General features: G+C 59.4%; 2 protein-coding genes across 8 annotated transcripts in view; one reads left to right on the top strand and one right to left on the bottom strand.

Moving 5' to 3' along the window:
• Positions 1 to 313: 313 nt before the first annotated feature.
• LYRM2 (LYR motif containing 2) lies at positions 314 to 8788 on the top strand. Of its 3 annotated transcripts, XR_003753679.1 has the most exons (5): positions 314 to 364; positions 2383 to 2523; positions 4639 to 4762; positions 6990 to 7140; positions 7963 to 8788. XR_003753679.1 is itself a non-coding variant. In XM_029047192.1 (4 exons), exons 1-3 carry the CDS (start codon positions 320 to 322, stop codon positions 4717 to 4719), a joined length of 267 nt encoding a protein of 88 aa, XP_028903025.1. In that variant the 5' UTR covers positions 314 to 319; the 3' UTR covers positions 4720 to 4762; positions 8407 to 8788. The 3 variants fall into 3 exon arrangements, 2 of the variants coding, with proteins under 2 accessions (XP_028903025.1, XP_028903024.1); XM_029047192.1 differs by lacking the exon at positions 6990 to 7140 and having other exon boundaries at positions 8407 to 8788; XM_029047191.1 differs by lacking the exon at positions 6990 to 7140.
• Positions 6453 to 17411, bottom strand: part of ANKRD6 (ankyrin repeat domain 6) — a 79271-nt gene continuing 68312 nt past the window's right edge. For 4 of the 5 annotated variants that reach the window (XM_029047182.1, XM_029047184.2, XM_029047188.2 and 1 more), the window contains 12 exons: positions 17269 to 17367; positions 16009 to 16107; positions 13952 to 14050; positions 13062 to 13160; positions 12158 to 12235; positions 10872 to 10976; positions 10135 to 10269; positions 9858 to 10043; positions 9318 to 9470; positions 8856 to 8969; positions 8328 to 8439; positions 6453 to 7435 (listed from right to left, as the gene is read on the bottom strand). In XM_029047182.1, the coding sequence (XP_028903015.1) occupies positions 6960 to 7435; positions 8328 to 8439; positions 8856 to 8969; positions 9318 to 9470; positions 9858 to 10043; positions 10135 to 10269; positions 10872 to 10976; positions 12158 to 12235; positions 13062 to 13160; positions 13952 to 14050; positions 16009 to 16107; positions 17269 to 17367 (1755 nt within the window). In that variant the 3' untranslated portion in view covers positions 6453 to 6959. The remainder of the gene's footprint in view (positions 7436 to 8327; positions 8440 to 8855; positions 8970 to 9317; positions 9471 to 9857; positions 10044 to 10134; positions 10270 to 10871; positions 10977 to 12157; positions 12236 to 13061; positions 13161 to 13951; positions 14051 to 16008; positions 16108 to 17268; positions 17368 to 17411) is intronic. The other variant, XM_029047190.1, reaches the window with a different exon arrangement.

The raw sequence follows: 17411 nt of genomic DNA, 5'->3' as shown, positions 1-17411 counted from the left end.
CGGGGTCGATAGGCGCTCAGTACACAGCACTGATTGACAGTCGGGGGCGAGGAGGCTGGGGAGGACACCACCAGCACGCTCAGGTCCTGGAAGGCCTCGGGCGCCAGGGCGCATGCGCGAGGGGGGGCGCGCGAGGGAGGAGGGGGGGCGCGCGCACGGGGGAGGAGGAGGGCGCGCGAGGGAGGGGCGGCGCGCGCACGGGGGAGGAGGAGGGCGCATGCGCGGGACGGCGCGGCCGGAGGGGGCGCTCGCGAGGGACCCCCGTGACGCACTTCCGGTCCTGCGCGCTGCGGTGCCGAAGGCCCCCCCCCACCCCGCCATGGCGGCCTCCCGCCTCCCCCCGGCGGCCCTGACATTGAAGCAGGTAACGGCGGCGCCCGGGACCGATCGTTGTGCGGAGAGTGCGGGGCCCCGCCGCTCCCTCCCTCCCTCCCCGGCGGGGCGCGGTGCGGCCGGGGTCTCCCGGGCCACGAGACTCTTCTCCGGGGGGGGGGGGGTGTAATTACGGTAATTACCTTGCTCCCGGGGAGGGGGTGGTAACTACGGTAATTACGGTAGTCCGTCCTGCGCCCAAGTCGCAGCCTCCATCCCCATTTGGGAGAGAACAAGAAGAAGAATGATGATAATGATAATAATAAGGAGGGTATTTGCTGAGCGCTTACTATGTGCCAAGCACTGTTGTAAGCGCTGGGAGGGATACAGGGTCATCATCGGGTTGTGTCCCCCGTGGGGCTCGCAGTCGCAATCCCAGATAATAATAATAATAATAATGGGGGTATTTGCTAAAGCGCTTACTATGTGCCAAGCACTGTTCTAAACGCTGGGAGGGATACAGGGTCATCAGGTTGTGTCCCCCGTGGGGCTCACAGTCGCAATCCCCAATGACAGATAATAACAATAATAATAGTGGTATTTGCTAAAGCGCTTGCTATGTGCTAAGCACTGTTGTAAGCGCTGGGAGGGATACAGGGTCATCATCGGGTTGTGTCCCCCGTGGGGCTCGCAGTCGCAATCCCAGATAATAATAATAATAATAATAATGGGGGTATTTGCTAAAGCGCTTACTATGTGCCAAGCACTGTTCTAAACGCTGGGAGGGATACAGGGTCATCAGGTTGTGTCCCCCGTGGGGCTCACAGTCGCAATCCCCAATGACAGATAATAACAATAATAATAGTGGTATTTGCTAAAGCGCTTGCTATGTGCTAAGCACTGTTGTAAGCGCTGGGAGGGATACAGGGTCATCATCGGGTTGTGTCCCCCGTGGGGCTCGCAGTCGCAATCCCAGATAATAATAATAATAATAATGAGGGTATTTGCTAACTATGTGCCAAGCACTGTTCTAAACACTGGGAGAGATACAGGGTCATCAGGTTGTGTCCCCCGTGGGGCTCACAGTCGCAATCCCCAATGACAGATAATAACAATAATAATAATAATAATGGTGGTATTTGCTAAAGCGCTTACTATGTGCTAAGCACTGCTGTAAACGCCGGGAGGGATACAGGGTCATCATCGGGTTGTGTCCACCATGGGGCTCACAGTCGCAATCCCAGATAATAATAATAATAATAATAATAATAATAATAATAATGAAGGTATTTGCTAAGCACTTGCTATGTGCCAAGCACTGTTCTAAACGCTGGGAGGGATACAAGGTGGTCAGGTTGTGTCCCCCGTGGGGCTCACAATCTCAATCCCTAATGACAGATAATAATGTGGTATTTGCTAAAGCGCTTACTATGTGCTAAGCACTGTTCTAAACGCTGGGAGGGATACAGGGTCATCATCGGGTTGTGTCCCCCGTGGGGCTCGCAGTCGCAATCCCAGATAGTAATAATAATAATGAGGGTATTTGCTAAGCGCTTAGAACAGTATCACATCACTTCCCTGGGCCTCAGTGACCTCATCTGGAAAATGGGGATGGAGACAGTGAGCCCCACCTGGGACAACCTGATAACGTGTCAACCCCAGCGCTTAGAACAGCGCTTGGCACATAGTACGGGCTTAACAAACGCCGCCGTTATCATCATTGTGACCGGGGCCGTTGCCGTCAGTTCCGGAAGGCATAAGGAGCCGGGTGTGCGTTCGCCCTAAGACCCCGGGCTTGGGAGTCAGAGGTCATGAGTTCGGATCCCGGCTCTGCCCCTTGTCAGCTGTGTGACTGTGGGCGAGTCACTTCACTTCTCCGGGCCTCAGTTCCCTCGTCTGTCCAATGGGGATCAACTGTGAGCCTCCCGTGGGACCACCTGCTGACCCTGGATCTCCCCCAGCGCTTAGAACAGTGCTCTGCGCCTAGTAAGCGCTTAACAAATACCAACATTATTATTATTATTATTATTAAACGTGTGTGTCTCGGCCCATCCCCGCCCCCGGCCGCAGTTCCTGAGAAGACAGCAGGTGCTGGGCCTGTACCGGAGCATCCTGCGAGCCGTCCGCCGCGTCCCCGCCCGCCCCGACCGCGGCCACCTGCGGGACTGGGTCCGACAAGAGTTCAGGAGGAATAAGAGCGCCACCGACGAGGTGAGGGGGACACCCGGTCGCGTAGGATACTCGCGGGGTTACCTCCGTTTCCGCGGGGTTAGAAATAAAAACCAACAGCGGCACTTGTTCGGCGCTTACTATGCGCAGAGCACCGCTCTGAGCGCCGGGGGATACGAGGCGATGAGGTCGTCCCACGTGGGGCTCACGGTCTTCAGCCCCATTTTACAGAGGAGGGAACCGGGGCCCCGCAGGAAGACGGGGCTGGATGCCCGTCGAGCCGGGGGCGGGCCGCGATCCTCACTCGACACTCAGTCAGTCGCTGGTATTTTTTGAACGCGTGCCCTGTGCTCGGTCCCGGCCCTTCAGGATCTCACGGTCTAGCCGGGGAGGCGGCCGTTAAAAGAGATTTCAGGCGTCGCCCAGTGGCTAGATCACAGGCCTGGGAGTCAGAAGGACCTGGATTCTAATCCCACCTCACTTCTCTGTGCCGAAAATATCTCATCTGTAAAATGGGGATGAAGACTGTGAGCCCCATGTGGGACGCGGACCGTGTCCGACCTGATCGGCTTGTACCTGTCCCGGCGCTTGGTACATTTTTCGGCTCATACGGAGCGCTTAACAAATACCATTTTAATTTAAAAAAAGGTAGGGGAAGCAGGTAATCGTAAGCACTAAGTCTCACCGGTCCGTCCCACTTCTTGCCCGCCGTAAATCCGGCTTGTCGTCTCACTTTTCTGCAGCCTCTGCCCCCACCGTCCGTCCTCCCCGCTGCCACACGCATCACTCTCCTGCAAGGTCACTCGGCACGTATTTCCCCCCGTCTCATAAAGCGACAAAAAGCCCTTCGGGGGCTGCCCTTCCCTCCACATCAGGTGGAAACACGTACCGTGGACTTGAAGGCCTTCCGCTGGCTCCCCCCTCACTACCACCACTCTGCCATCCAAGCGCTTAGTACAGTGCTGTGCACATAGTAAGCGCTCAATAAATACTATTGAATGAATGAACTTTCCCAAGCTGTTTTGCTCATGGCTCTCCTGCCTCCAACCCACATTAGTATTGTTGTTGTTCGGCGTGTACTACGTGGCCGACCGGTTTTCACAGATGGGACGGAGTCCCTGTCCCACATGGGGCGTCCAGTCCACGTGGGAGAGAGTCCAGGTGTTGAATCCCCATTTTACAGATGAGGAAACTGAGACACGGATAAATGAAGTGATTTTTTCCCAAGGACACACTGCAGGCAAGTGGCAGAGCTAGGATTAGAACCCAAGTCCCCTCGCTCCCCACACCCGGATTCTCTCTATTAGGACGGGTTGCTTCTCAGTGTATATGTTTTATGGATATATCCGGTGTTTTAGTAGAGAAAGACTTGTACCCCAACACGTTCGTGTTATATCCTCGCTCTTCCTCCTGGTTCCTACACTTTGTAAAGAATTCCTGCCTGCGTACTTCCACCATTAGATTGGACATCCCCGGAGGGCCGGAACAGGGGTTTTGCCTCCTGCGTAGTCGCCTAAGCCCTCAGCGCAGTGTTGTGCACTTGGTTTATGTCAAGGATGAGGAAAAGGTTCTTCAGGAACACAGCTTCATCCCCGCTTTTTCTCTCCCAGCCCTGGCCATCCCACTATCCTCTCCTCACAGGCCGGGCAGGACCTGGCTGATGGCAGTGGGATCCGGATATTCTCATCTCATTCTTCAAAAGCTTTTGGTGCACATTTTTCATTCCTTGTTCACTGCTGCTATCTTTCTTCCCTCAGAGGGACAGACTGCCACTTAATCTTCAGACTTTTGGGACGGGAGACCTAAGCTGGAATTCAGACTGTAAACTTGGTGTGTTATATTTTTATATTGTGCTCTCCCAAGCGCTCAATAAATAACATTGATTGGGACTGATTAGAAGCCCAGCGGAATTGACTCTCTTTTCCCAGCACAAAATAATGGCGCGCCTTCCCTGCCGGGATGGTGAGCAGAGACGGTCCTGTCGGCCATCGGTCAATCAGTAGAATTTATTGAGCGCTTACTATGTGCAGAGCATTGTACTAAGCCCTTGGGAGAGTACAATCCAACAGAAATAGATGCGTTCCCTGCCCGTAAGTAGAGGGGCCGGCCATGGGACGATGGGCTCGTTTCCCTGACTGTTTTCCATCCTCTGTGTAGGATGCCATTCGCATGATGATCACCCAAGGCAACATGCAACTCAAGGAGCTGGTGAGAGCCTTGGACTTGGCCAAGTCATAGCCTCCATCCCGCAGAGCCTCCTCAGTCCCCCGGAACCTCTGAGGTGAGCCGGCGCGACGTTACTCAGCGGCGGGCGCGGGGCAGGAGCCAGAGGGTCGGCGGCCTCGTTGCGGGTGACGTGGAAAAAAACCCACCTCCTCCAGGAGACGCTCCCGGGGCGCTTCCCAAGTGGCCAGCGAGCCTCCCGCCCGCAGGGTGCTGCTGAGCTCAGGGGCTGGAAACGTGTCGTTTCCCCGGGAAACTTTCTACAAGGAGCAGTCTTTGGTGGAGGTGCTTTCCATAGGCCCAAACTTTATTATCTCTATGGTCCGTCCCCTCCCGTTCCCCCAGATAAGGGTTTTTGTTAGCGCTTCCTATGTGCCAGGCACGTACTGTGTGCACTCGATTTGCTGGACACGTTCCCTGTCCCATGTGGAGCTCACAGTCTCAATCCCCATTTTACCATTGTAATAACTGAGGCACAGAAAAGTGAAGTGACGTGCCCAAGGCCCTACAGGAGACAAGTGGTGGAGCCGGGATCAGAACGCCCGCCTCTGTCCTCCTCGCGATGTAGAGTGGCCATCGGGTTAATAATAATAATAATGTTGGTATTTGTTAAGCGCTTACTATGTGCCGAGCACTGTTCTAAGCGCTGGGGTAGACATAGGGGAATGATAATGATGGTATTTGTTAAGCGCTTACTTTGTGCTCAGCACTGTTCTAAACTCTAGGGGAGATATAAGGTCATCAGGTTGTCCCAGAAGGGGCTCAAGCAAGTGAGTTTAATTATTTGGAAACGAAACCACTTATTTCAAGCTGTTAAAAATTAGACAATCCTGAACGTGGCTGTGTCTTGGTAAAGCTTAATGTTTGACTTTTTTAAATACTGTCAAAATACTAAGACAGTATAAAAATAATAGTGGTGTTTGTTAAGCACTTATTATGTGTCAGGCACTGTACTAAGTGCTGGGCTGGGTACAAGCATATTGGATTGGACACAGTCCCTGTCCCACATGGGGCTGACGGTCTCCATCTCCATTTTACAGTTGGGGGAATGAGGCACAGAGAAGTGAAGTGATTTGCCAAGGTCACCCGGCAGACAAGTGGCAGAGCGGGGATTAGAACCCATGACCTTCTGACTCCCAGGCCTAGGAGTAGAGGCCTGACTCCTCTATGCCATGAGCCCTAACACTGCCCTAGAGTTCAGCTTTCTGGGATGAGCACGAGAGTGAGGGCCTGCTAGGCCGGTGTGTCGGGGCAGGGAGAGGGGAGGGGAAGAAGAACCGGGGGTGGTCGTAGAGACGTTCCTGGGGTCCCGGCCCTGGCTTGGTTTAGAGAGGCAGGGTGGCTCAGTGGAAAGAACACGGGCTCGGGAGTCATGGGTTCTAATCCCGGCTCCGCCACTTGTCAGCCGTGTACCTTGGGGCAAGTCACATCACCTCTCTGTGCCTCAGCTCATCTGTAAAATGGGAATGAAGACCGTGAGCCCCACGTGCTTAGAACAGTGCTTGGCACATCGAAAGCGCTTAACAAGTGCCATCACTATTATTATTATTTACCAGAGACGAGAGCTCGCTGACAGCCTTCGGGTTTCCCTTAGTCCAGCCTCTGGGTTCAGCGTCCCTCCGTCCAGAGGGCAGACAAAGGGTCAGACAGTTTCCCCTGGCAACCGCCGATAAACATCTCCCTTGGCTGTAAAGTCTGGCATTTATCTTGGGCTCAGATTCCAAAGGACACCGTAGAGGAAACGGAGGTAGCAAAGGAATGGAAAACGTTTTATTTTACAACTAAGGCTAGCCCCAGACGCGTGGCTCGAGCCCCAGTAGCTCAAACGAACTCGGCTCCGTCACCGGACTCCCACCTGGCTGGCTCAGACGCTTTGGTACCTGGATGAGGGGGTTTACTCGAATCTTCACCCCGCCGGGAAGGACGCGCGCGGTCTGGGGAGAAACGGCCGTGGGAGAGGTGCCAGGGCCGGCAGCTGTCCGGATCCTTCCGTTTGGGCGTCTGGCGGTCCTGGGGAAGCCGGTCCGCTCGCGGATTTGCGGCAGGCGGCCGGACGGGTCTGAGCCGCTCGTCCATCCGTCCGTCGGAGGTCTACGGTCGCCCCTTAGGCACCGAAGGTTTGTGTGACCGTGGCGCAGCGGTTTTCGCCCGGGGGCCGGCCCGGATAGGGGTGGGGTGTCGCTTCCAGGACCCCCAAGCTGCAGCGTTATTCCTGGGACAGACGGGGCCTGGCCCGCCCACCACCCTCCCTCCGGCTAGCTGTCCTTCTGCACTTCCGTCCTCAGCTTGGTGAGCTCCTCCTCCAAGCTGTGAATGTGCTCCTTCAGGGCGGCCTTCTCCTGCAGTGCTCGCTGGGTGGCCTGGCAGCGGGCCTCCTCCATCTTCCGCTCGTACCACTTCTCCATCTGCGTGGAGACGGCCTCGAAGAAGTACTGGGTGATCTCCAGGGCCTGGGTCCTGTCTCGGAGCGGGGGGTCGGGCCGGGCGGCGGGGGCCGGGGGGTGCTGGGCGCGGTGTCTGCCCTGCCCGCCCTTGTCCGCCTTCCTGGTCTGGGTGGCCCTGTGGACGCAGGGCCCCGGCGGCGGCTCGGCCCGCGACGCCGTCTGCACCTTGACGTGGCGCAGCTTGGGGCCGGGCGGGGCCGCGCCCGGAGCCCTGTCTTTGGGCCGCACGGCCACCTCGGGGGCCACCTCCGGGACCACCTCCGGGCTCGCCGACAGCTGGTCGAGATCTGATTGGAGTAAACAAACAGGGCAGAGCAGTCAGGTGAGGAAAGTGCCCCAGGTCACCCCCTCCCCCCCGGGGGCACTACGGTGCCTCTCCCACCGGAGGGGAGGCGCATCGCTGCTCTGCAGCCTTTTCTTTTTTTTTTTTTTAAAGCGCTTACTATGTGCCAGGCACTGTACTAAGTGCTGGGGTAGGTACCAGGTAGGTAGGGCGCAGTCCCTGGCCCACAGTCTTAATCCCCATTTTACAGATGAGGGAACTGCGGCCCAGAGAAGTGAAGTGGCTTTATGGAGGAGACGGATGAAGAGGGGGACAGGGTCTCAAAGGACCAGGATTTTGAAAGCAGAAAGGAGTATCCTTTAGAGAACAGACAGCTGGGAAGGGTGACAAGAGGGAAGAGAACATGCATTCAATAGTATTGATTGAGCGCTTACTGGGTGCAGAGGACTGTACTAAGAACATGACATCATCAGAGTGAAAGCACCAGGGAAATCTAAGATACTTATCACCGTTGGCTTTTCACCCCTGTAGGGACCGGAGGAAGCCCGGGGCAGGAAAAAGACAATCTCAAGAGGAGCTGGACCTTGTGATCCCCTGGAGGGGACAGTCCGTGAGCATTCCCAGAAGAGTGAGGGTCGGGGTCCTCAATTCCGCAACCCCAAGAGGCCCCGGATGGCGGAAGGAGGTAGACGCCGCGGCCGACTTTCCCGGTTCCAGGCCCACGCCTGGTGCCTGCTATGCTGACCCTTCCCTAGCGCACACACGGCTTGGGGACGAGGGAATGCCGTCCAAAAAACTTTGGTCCGGCGTCTCCTCGCTCGCTGCCGTGGCAGGTCAGGATGGCGCCCTCCACCCCCTACCCGCCCCAGGTTAGACAGAGCGAGCGGGAGACTCACCCGGAGATGGCGTCGACTGTGGCCCGGAGGCTCTCGACTCTCCGCTGAGCTTCAGCTCCAGATTCTGAATCTTTCCCAGGCACCAGTTTTTCAGCTCATCCACCAAGGACACCTAGAGGGAAAGTTGCCACCAGGCCCCGCATCAGGCTGCGGCGCTCCGCCCGATGACCAACCCGCTACGTCCCGGATGTCTGCCCTGCCCCGGCCCTTGGGAGCCACCGGGAGGAGGGGGACACGGGCGCGTCACCACAAAAGTGGGTGTTCGAGGCAGCCTCTCGCCGTGGGCCCCCCCTTAAAGTAAGAGGCCGTTTAAAGAGGCCCAGGTACCCGACCGGCTGCAAGCTGTTGGGTAAAACCCCGGGGTTTAGACCGCAACCTTCTCCTAAACCAAGCTTTGGCTCGCCTCCTTGGTTCTGTGAAGCTGGAAGGGGCTCAATAAATATCTGAACTGTCGAACCGGGGTGATGTCTACAATGCTCGTCTGTCCCCCTCCCCGCCGAAGGCCACTCTGGTGCTTCGGCTCCCTACCTGCCGTCTCTCCCCGTCGTGCCTCTCCAGTTGGGCGTGTTGCTGCAGGCGGTTGAGACACTCGGTTCTCTCGGCCGACATCCTCTCGCCCATCAGTTTGTCCAGGACCCGCAGCTGCCAGGCGGGGCCCCGGATTAATGGCAGGGAGATGGATGGGGGCCACGGGCAACAAAACACACACACACACCCTCTCCCCTCCTCTTGCCCCCCTCCCCGCCAAGGCGCAGGTGTTGTCGGCACCTGGGGTGGGGAAAGGAGGTAGAGCTGGTCAGGCTAACGCCGTCTAACGGAAGGAGTCAAGGAGAGCGAGCCCCTCTCTCGCTGCCGGGCTGGGAAGGCGGGCCCTGACCTGGGGGAATTGGAGGGCAGCGGATGCTCGAGAGGGTCGGTTTTTTGGGTCTCCGGCCCCCAGACCGAGGGGGCCGCTGGCCCAGAGCCCCCCGGGCCGAACCCAGGCCTTACTTGGTGCTGAGTCCGGTCCTCCATCTGCCCCAGCTTGGTGTTCATCTTGTCCCGCACGGTGCCGAACTCCGCTTTCATCTCCTCCACTGTGGCCTCCAGCTGATTCTCCAGCTTGTTGATGAGCGGCTCACAGCGGCAGCCTTTCACGGGAGCCTGGGGGCAAAGGGGAGGCCCTGCCGTCCACAAGCCCTCACCGGCGAGAGGGGCAGGGGACCGGTCGACCCCACGATCCCTGCTCCCCCCCCCCGTTCAAAAGGTCCGCCCCGGATGATCTCCCCGGAGCTCAGCACAGGCTAAGGGTCCGGACAGGTGCGCTTTGCCATGCTGCCTGGGCGAGGTGGGTCCCATGGACCTAAAACAGGCCCCCATCACCACCGGCGGTGGCCATCTTGAGTCCGAGTGGGCCGGCGTGTGGCGGCCTCCCCTTCGTCCGGCCCGCAGAGGGCCAAAGAGCGTCCCCCGGGCAGGTGGGGACCGTGACCCTTCCTCGGATGCCCGACGGACCGGAAGACGGTCACCCCGGGCACCCGGCCGTGTTACCTGCATGACTTTGCCGTCCTTGCCGCGGTACAGGGTGTACAGCTGGTAGGCCCGGACCTCGTGGGGAGGGGGCGGAGACGGGCAGCGGTGCTTGTTCCTCCTCTTGGGGTTGTTCCGCAGATGCCCCTGGGGCCCGGGGAGGGGCTGCTGGTCCGCGGGGGGGGTGGGGTCCGAGAAGGCCGAGACCTAGGGGAGAGGTGGAGCAGAGGCGCGGTCGGCCGGTGGCCGGGGACACGCACGTGCGTGCACCCTCCCGGCCCTCTCCCCTTGCCCGTACCTTCTCTTTCGGCCTTTTCTTCCTGTGCGCCCTGGCTCGGGGCTCTGGAGAAGCCGAGCGGGCCTCCTCCTTAGCCTCCCCTAGCCGGGGAGCCGCCCGTTCGCTGCTGGGGGTGTCGGCCGCCGAAACGCTGCCCTGCGCCAGACACACACGGGCTCAAGGGGGGCCTGGCCCCCGGCAAGTCCACCTCCCGGCCCGGGAGGCCGGCCTCGCGCGGGGGTGGGAGCGGCGAGGCGCGCCCCGAGGTGCCTCAAAAGACACGTTGCTCTCACTCGGGAAATGCTCGCTCGCGGTGCTGGGGTTGCCTTGCAAGCTGCGGCCACGGGGTGGTCCAGATGCGCTCCGAACCAGTGAGTTGACAGTGAACCCCCACCCGCCTCCTCGGCCTACTTTATTTGGGTTGAAACACTGGGGGAAGAGAGACGGGTGGGTGAGGGGACCGCTGCTGCCCAGATGCTGGATTCTCCCCCGGCGAGGGATGGTAGGGTATTTCCCCTCATTCCAGAGGGCTTAGGATGGAAGGGCCCCAGACCAGGCGGTGCGTTGTGGGACCCGTGCGGGGAAAGGGGGACTAATGGGGCGCAATTACGATTACGGGGGGCCCTCGTGGAGGGTCGCACGGCCCAGGACTGGCCAAGGGGCATGGGACCGTGGGGGTTGGGGCACATCTGCCCCAGGGCAACGGGGGCAGGGGAGGGGGGCCCTCTCCCCCAGACAGGGTAGGTAGAACCCCATACCTTACTGGGCACTAGCTCCTCCCTGGGCACGGACTGAGCCCTCCTCTCTTCCTTGAGTCTCTCTCTCTTCTTTCGCAGGCTCCTGCCCCGACTGAAGCGCGGCACCTGAGAGAGACGAGGGACCAGAGCGAGCCGAGCTTTACCGAGGGACCGCGGTCCGGGCGAGGGCCGAGAGGGAGGGCCGCGTCTGAGCCCGGATTTGGGAGCACCATCCCTGCCACCCCTACACCTCCCAGAGGAGCGGAAAGCGCTCCACACACAGCGACGCCGACCCCGGGCCGGGGCTGGGGGAGGCTCCGTCTTCTCTCACACCGCAGCGGGGAGAAACTGAAGCCGTGTGGCCGAGGGCTCAACTGTCCCTACCGACCGCAAGGCAAGGGGCCCCGGGCGATCATCAGTGGCCTCAGTTTAAACTGCTCTTGCTGATGAGGCAGCCGTGAAAATCCCTCTCATCAGCAAAAGTAGCTTAATTGCCCGTCAGGGCACAAATGACACTCCCTCCCATCTCATGAATCTTAAATGAACAATAATAATAATAATAATAATGTTGGTATTTGTTAAGCGCTTACTATGTGCCGAGCACTGTTCTAAGCGCTGGGGTAGACACAGGGGAATCAGGTTGTCCCACGTGGGGCTCACAGTCTTCATCCCCATTTTACAGATGAGGGAACTGAGGCACAGAGAAGTTAAGTGACTTGCCCACAGTCACACAGCCGACAAGTGGCAGAGCTGGGATTCGAACTCATGAGCCCTGACTCCAAAGCCCATGCTCTTTCCACTGAGCCATGCTGCTTCTCCAAGCAGCATGCAACATGTTGCTTCTCCAAGCAACAAGGCGACCCAGGGGATAACCAAGGAAAAGAAAATATTCGAAACGGGCTCCTCTCGTCATCCTCACATTCATCTGTTTGACAACATCTGGGTGAGAAAAAATCACTCTCTTTTATGGTACGGTAACCGCTTACTACTGTATTGAACACTGGGGCTTGTGCAAGCTAATCTGGTCAGATTTAGTCCCCATCCCACGTGGGGCTCAGTCTTGATTGCCATTTTACAGATGAAGAAACTGAGGCCTAGCCAAGTGACTCGCCCAAAGTCATACGGCAAGCAATTGGCAGAGCCGGGATTAGAACCCAAGGTCCTCCTGGCTCCTAGGACCGTGCACGCAGGTCCTGGGTGTTCTCTCCACCGCCCCGGGGGTGCGGGCACAGGGCTCCCCGGCCGGCTTCTCGCTTCCCTTCCTTTCCTTTCCTTTCGTAAACCCGCTCTGCTTTCCCCTTTCCTACCTGCGGTGCTTTGGTGAGAAGCAGAGCAACTTCGGGGTTGTTGTGTTGGCGGGCGGTCTCCAGTGGGGTCTGGCCTGCCTGGAGAACAAAGTAGGAGGGAAGGGGCGTTAGCGGCAGCAGCCGGCCAGAAATGAGCGGGAGGGAGAAATCGGGCAGAGAGAGTGGGGAGGAGATTTCTTCTCTATGTTGCAGGTGGAGGAACGGAGGTCGGTCCTTAGGTGGGCGGTAAATCAGGCCAATCCCAACGTTCATCTGTTCGTAGGCCTCAATCGCCTGCATGATTTGCCAGTGTGGATTCACCCTTCTCTGGGGAGCAAGGGTGTAGGAGGTGGATAATAATAATGTTGGTATTTGTTAAGCGCTCACTGTGTGCCGAGCACTGTTCTAAGCACTGGGGGAGATACAGGGTAATCAGGTTGCCCACGTGGGGCTCACAGTCTTAATCCCCATTTTACAGATGAGGTCACTGAGGCACAGTGTTGGTATTTGTTAAGCGCTTACTAGGTGCCGAGCACTGTTCTAAGCACTGGGGTAGATACAAGGCAATCAAGTTGTCCCACGTGAGGCTCACAGTCTTAATCCCCATTTTACAGATGAGGTCACTGAGGCACAGTGTTGGTATTTGTTAAGCGCTTACTAGGGGCCGAGCACTGTTCTAAGCACTGGGGTAGATACAAGGCAATCAAGTTGTCCCACATGAGGCTCACAGTCTTAATCCCCACTCTTCAGATGAGGTCACTGAGGCCCAGAGAAGTGAAGTGACTTGCTTAAAGTCCCACAGCTGACAAGTGGCAGAGCCGGGATCAGAACCCAAGACCTCTGACTCCCCAGCCCGGGCTCTTTCCACCGAGCCACGCTGCTGCGGTCCACCCCATGAGCCCGTCCCCCGGGCCCCTCCACTCACGTTGTTGACAACGGTGCCGTCGGCCCCGGCTTCCAGCAGGATCTTCACCACCTTCTTGTGATTGAGCGCGGCGGCTACGTGCAGGGCCGTGTCTCCGGCCTGAGGTGGGCAGACAGAAGAGAGCCCGGTGACCGCTAACCGCCAAACGGCCCCCTTCCGGACCCCGGCCTGCAGCCTGCGGCCCCGTCCGCTCCTCCCCGCCTGCAGGTGGGCAACCCCGTTCCCAGTGGCCCGCGAGAAAATCGGCCCCGGGTCCCCGGGAACGGAGCGGAGGGGCGAGGCCGGAGGGACCGGTAAAGCCAGGGCCCGGCCTGAAGCGGACGGTCGGGCCGTGGCTCCGAGAGACCACCCTCCCCGTCCCGGGCTCTTCGTTCAAGGGGGAGGGCCCCAGCGGGACGGGGCGCTGTGGGGTCTCCTGCCCCCTTGCCCAGACAGACCCGGGGAAGGGGAACGGGGGCATCCTCCTAGGCCGGTCTGCCTCACCCCTCCCGCCAACCACCGCCCTGCCCCGCACCGGCCGGCCGTGCCCGGGGCGGGGGCCGCCGAAGCTCGGCCGGGCCCAGACCGAAGCGAGTAGCCGAGCGAGGAACCGAACCCAGCCCGACTGGTGTCCAGGGGATGGAAGAGGGAGGCGACGTGGGGTGACAGGCGCTGAAATGGAAAGCCACAGGGACACCCTCTCTGTAAGGCCGGGGAGGCGAAGCGGGAAGTCGGGGATCCCCCCCGAAAGCCGCCCCCCGCGATCCCCGTCGTCGTCCGGGGCCGCTCCCGGCCCGACTCCCACGGTTTTCGGGGAGCGGGGTCCGGCCGCCTCCGCCGACGGGGGGGGCCGCCCCGCCGGCCGGCCTGGTACAGGGGGTGCCCCGAGGCGGGCGAGCCCATGCACTGACCTGGTTCTTTTCATGGATAGAACAGAAAGCACTGAGGAGCACTCTAATGATGGGCAAGTGATTATAGCGAGCGGCAACGTGCAAACAGGTATCTCCCGCCTGCGAACAGAAACAACGCCGCCCTGAGCGGGGCCGGGAGGGGACGACGCAGCCAAGGCAGCGGAAGCCGGTCGGCAGCCAACCCCGCCCCCCCCCTCCGCCCTCCACCCCCGCAGCTAGCCGGGGGCCACCTGCCAGCAGTCGGACTGCCCGCGCCCACCCCTGCCCGGCCGTGCCACCGACCGACGACGGGAGTCAGAAGGATCTGGGTTCTAATTCCGGCTCTGCTACTTGTCTGCTGTGTGACCCTGGGCAAGTTACTCGACTTCTCTGTGCCTCGGTCATCTCATCTGTAAAATGGGGATTCAGACCGTGTCCAACCGGATTACCTCGTATCCACCCCGGGGCTTAGAACAGCGCCTGGCACACGGTAAGCATTTAACAGACACCGTTTAGGGAAAAAAAAAAACGGGGCTCCCCGCAGGTCGGAGAGCCCGAGACAACCGGGACCCCAGAGTCCCGTTCGGACACCCGGGCTAGCGACCGGCCGGCACCTCACGCTAGCCCCGCGACGTCCGAGGATGGGGCGGCCTCTGCCCGCCGCTTCTCCTCTGGAGCGGAGCTCTAGTCGCCACCCCCGGCCCCCGTCCACCAGGGCCGACCAGCGTGGCGGTTCTTGGGAGTTTGGGAAGACCCAGGAGATCCAGCACTGCCCAGCCTGAGGAGCCACAGGTGTGCCGGGGAGTGAGTGAATGAACCCTTCCACTTGTGGCTTCCCATGGGGACGGGGCGGGAGGGACGGTCCCTCCGGGCAGGCCACTCTACCCACGCTAGCTCACCGTGGCCCCGCAAAATACCACATCCTGCAGGGACCCTCCTGAGCTCGATCCAGATTAGCCGGGCCGGGAGCAGGGCCCAGAACCGGGGACGGGGGCACAGCGTTGGAACGGTGTGACCACCCCGCCGGGGGCGAAATCTGGAGCAACCCCGGGAAACATGCCACGGCCGCAGAAAATGCAGGGAAGGGGTAGGTTTTGGAAGAGGGGGAGCTTCAACACAGAGTCTCCTTCAGAATCAGGAGGGTTGAGTGTGAACCCTCCCGTTCCAGGGGCCTCTGCTGGGAATCCTTCTAGAACCTGCCGCTTCCCCCACACCAGTCACCTCCCTCCCTTCTTCCCATTCCTCCCATTCCTCATTTAGAGCGGGAGCGCCATGCCGGACAGGGACGCTGTCCAACCTAATTAACTTGTACCTTCCCGAGTGCTTAGAACAGTGTTGGACCCATAGTAAGAACTTAACAGATACCACAGTCAATCCATCACAAGCCTCCTCCAGCGATACATGAACTTTGAGCATTGGAGAGTCAAGTGGGCCTCCCCTTCACCTCCCAGCTACCTGCTTCCCACCCCGGAGCGTGAGGCCCCATGCCGTGAATCGGGAATCTCGTCTTCCAGCGCCAGAAATCCGGGTCAGTGTCAAGAACCGACGCGGCCCCCTGCCTAAGCATTTGAGCACATTTTTTCTGAGACTCAGTCATTTCCTGGCCGACAGTCCGACCCCCTTGGAGCGGTGACTGACGGGCCGGGAACAACGTAGGGGGAACGATAGTGAGCATAGGGCAGATGAGTCCGTGCACTCGCTGGCTCCCGGTGCTCTGAAAGAACCAAACTTTGGCCTAGAGTGGACTGAACCCATCTTTCCCAAGGCCTTGGTAAAGCGGGCCAAAAAGCTCCCAGGTGGCGATCTGGCTCGCATCTTCGTAAGGGATGGGGGAGGCTCCTTTTAGGGTCCGGCCTGAGAGCACTGGCTGAATCTCCCCAGCAAACACCACCCCGCGCCCTGGCCTTATCTAAGGAAACATCCTCTCGCGACCCCTTGGGAAATCCCAGTTAGCCTCCGCGTTCCATAAACAGCTTCACCAAGTGGTCCCACCCCTTCATGCGGGACCTTTAGGGAAAGTTTGCTTGGCTGGAAGCGGGGTGGGAAGGGTGGGTCAGAGGTCGCTTGGAGTCACCCACGTTGTTTTTGAGGTCGGCGCGAGATCCTCCCAGCAGCAGGACGCGGGTGCTCTGGGAGTGGTTGTTCTGGCAGGCCAGGTGCAGGGCCGTGTTCCCCGCCTGCGGGGGCAGAGAGGGAGGAAAGGAGGGAAAGGGCAGGGTTAGGAAACACCACCAGCCCTCAGCCCCCAGAGCCCGGGGTTCCGGCACCACGCAGGCGGCGGGTGCAGGGCATGCCGGACGTCTGGATCCCCACCTCCCAGGCTGCACCATAACCTTTCATGCATTCATTCAATAGTATTTACTGAGCGCTTACTATGTGCAGAGCACTGTACTAAGCGCATGGAATGAACAAGTCGGCAACAGATAGAGACGGTCCCTGCCGTTTGACGGGCTTACGGTCTAATCGGGGGAGACGGACGGACGAGAACGATGGCGATAAATAGAGTCGAGGGGAAGAACATCTCGTAAAAACCGATGGCGACTAAATAGAATCGAGGCGATGTACATTTCATTAACAAAATAAATAGGGTAATGAAAATATATACAGTTGCGCGGACGAGTACAGTGCCGAGGGGATGGGAAGGGAGAGGGGGAGGAGCAGAGGGAAATGGGGGGAAAAGAGGGTTAAGCTGCGGAGAGGTGAAGGGGGGGCAGTAGAGGGAGTAGAGGGAGAAGGGGAGCTCAGTCTGGGAAGGCCTCTCGGAGGAGGTGAATTTTAAGTAGGGTTTTGAAGAGGGGAAGAGAATCAGTTTGGCGGAGGTGAGGAGGGAGGGCGTTGCGGGACCGCGGGAGGACGTGGCCCGGGGGTCGACGGCGGGATGGGCGAGACCGAGGGACGGCGAGGAGGCGGGCGGCGGAGGAGCGGAGCGTGCGGGGCGGGCGGTAGAAAGAGAGAAGGGAGGAGAGGTAGGAAGGGGCAAGGTGATGGAGAGCCTCGAAGCCTAGAGTGAGGAGTTTTTGTTTGGAGCGGAGGTCGATAGGCAACCACTGGAGTTGTTCAAGAAGGGGAGTGACATGCCCAGATCGTTTCTGCAAGAAGATGAGCCGGGCGGCGGAGTGAAGAATAGACCGGAGCGGGGCGAGAGAGGAGGAAGGGACATCAGAGAGAAGGCTGACACAGTAGTCTAGCCGGGATATAACGAGAGCCTTTAGCAGTAAGGTAGCCGTTTGGGTGGAGAGGAAAGGGCGGATCTTGGCGATATAACCTGTCCCAGGCGGGGCTGGTCCCACCTGAACCCAGGACCCACCCGGGTCCCCGCCCCGGCCCCGCGGTCTCACCTTGTTTCTGGCCAGGACGTTGGCTCCCGCCTTAACCAGCAGTTTGGCCGACTGGCTGAAGCCATGCCAGCTGGCCTCGTGAAGGGCGGTGTTCCCGTCCTGCAGAGCACAGAGAACCACGGGAGGGTGAGGGGCGGCGGGTC

Source organism: Ornithorhynchus anatinus, chromosome 19 (assembly GCF_004115215.2).
Source record: "Ornithorhynchus anatinus isolate Pmale09 chromosome 19, mOrnAna1.pri.v4, whole genome shotgun sequence".
Taxonomy (NCBI): domain Eukaryota; kingdom Metazoa; phylum Chordata; class Mammalia; order Monotremata; family Ornithorhynchidae; genus Ornithorhynchus; species Ornithorhynchus anatinus.
The sequence above is the reverse complement of the archived record's forward strand: the minus strand, read 5'-3'. Positions and strand labels throughout refer to the sequence as shown.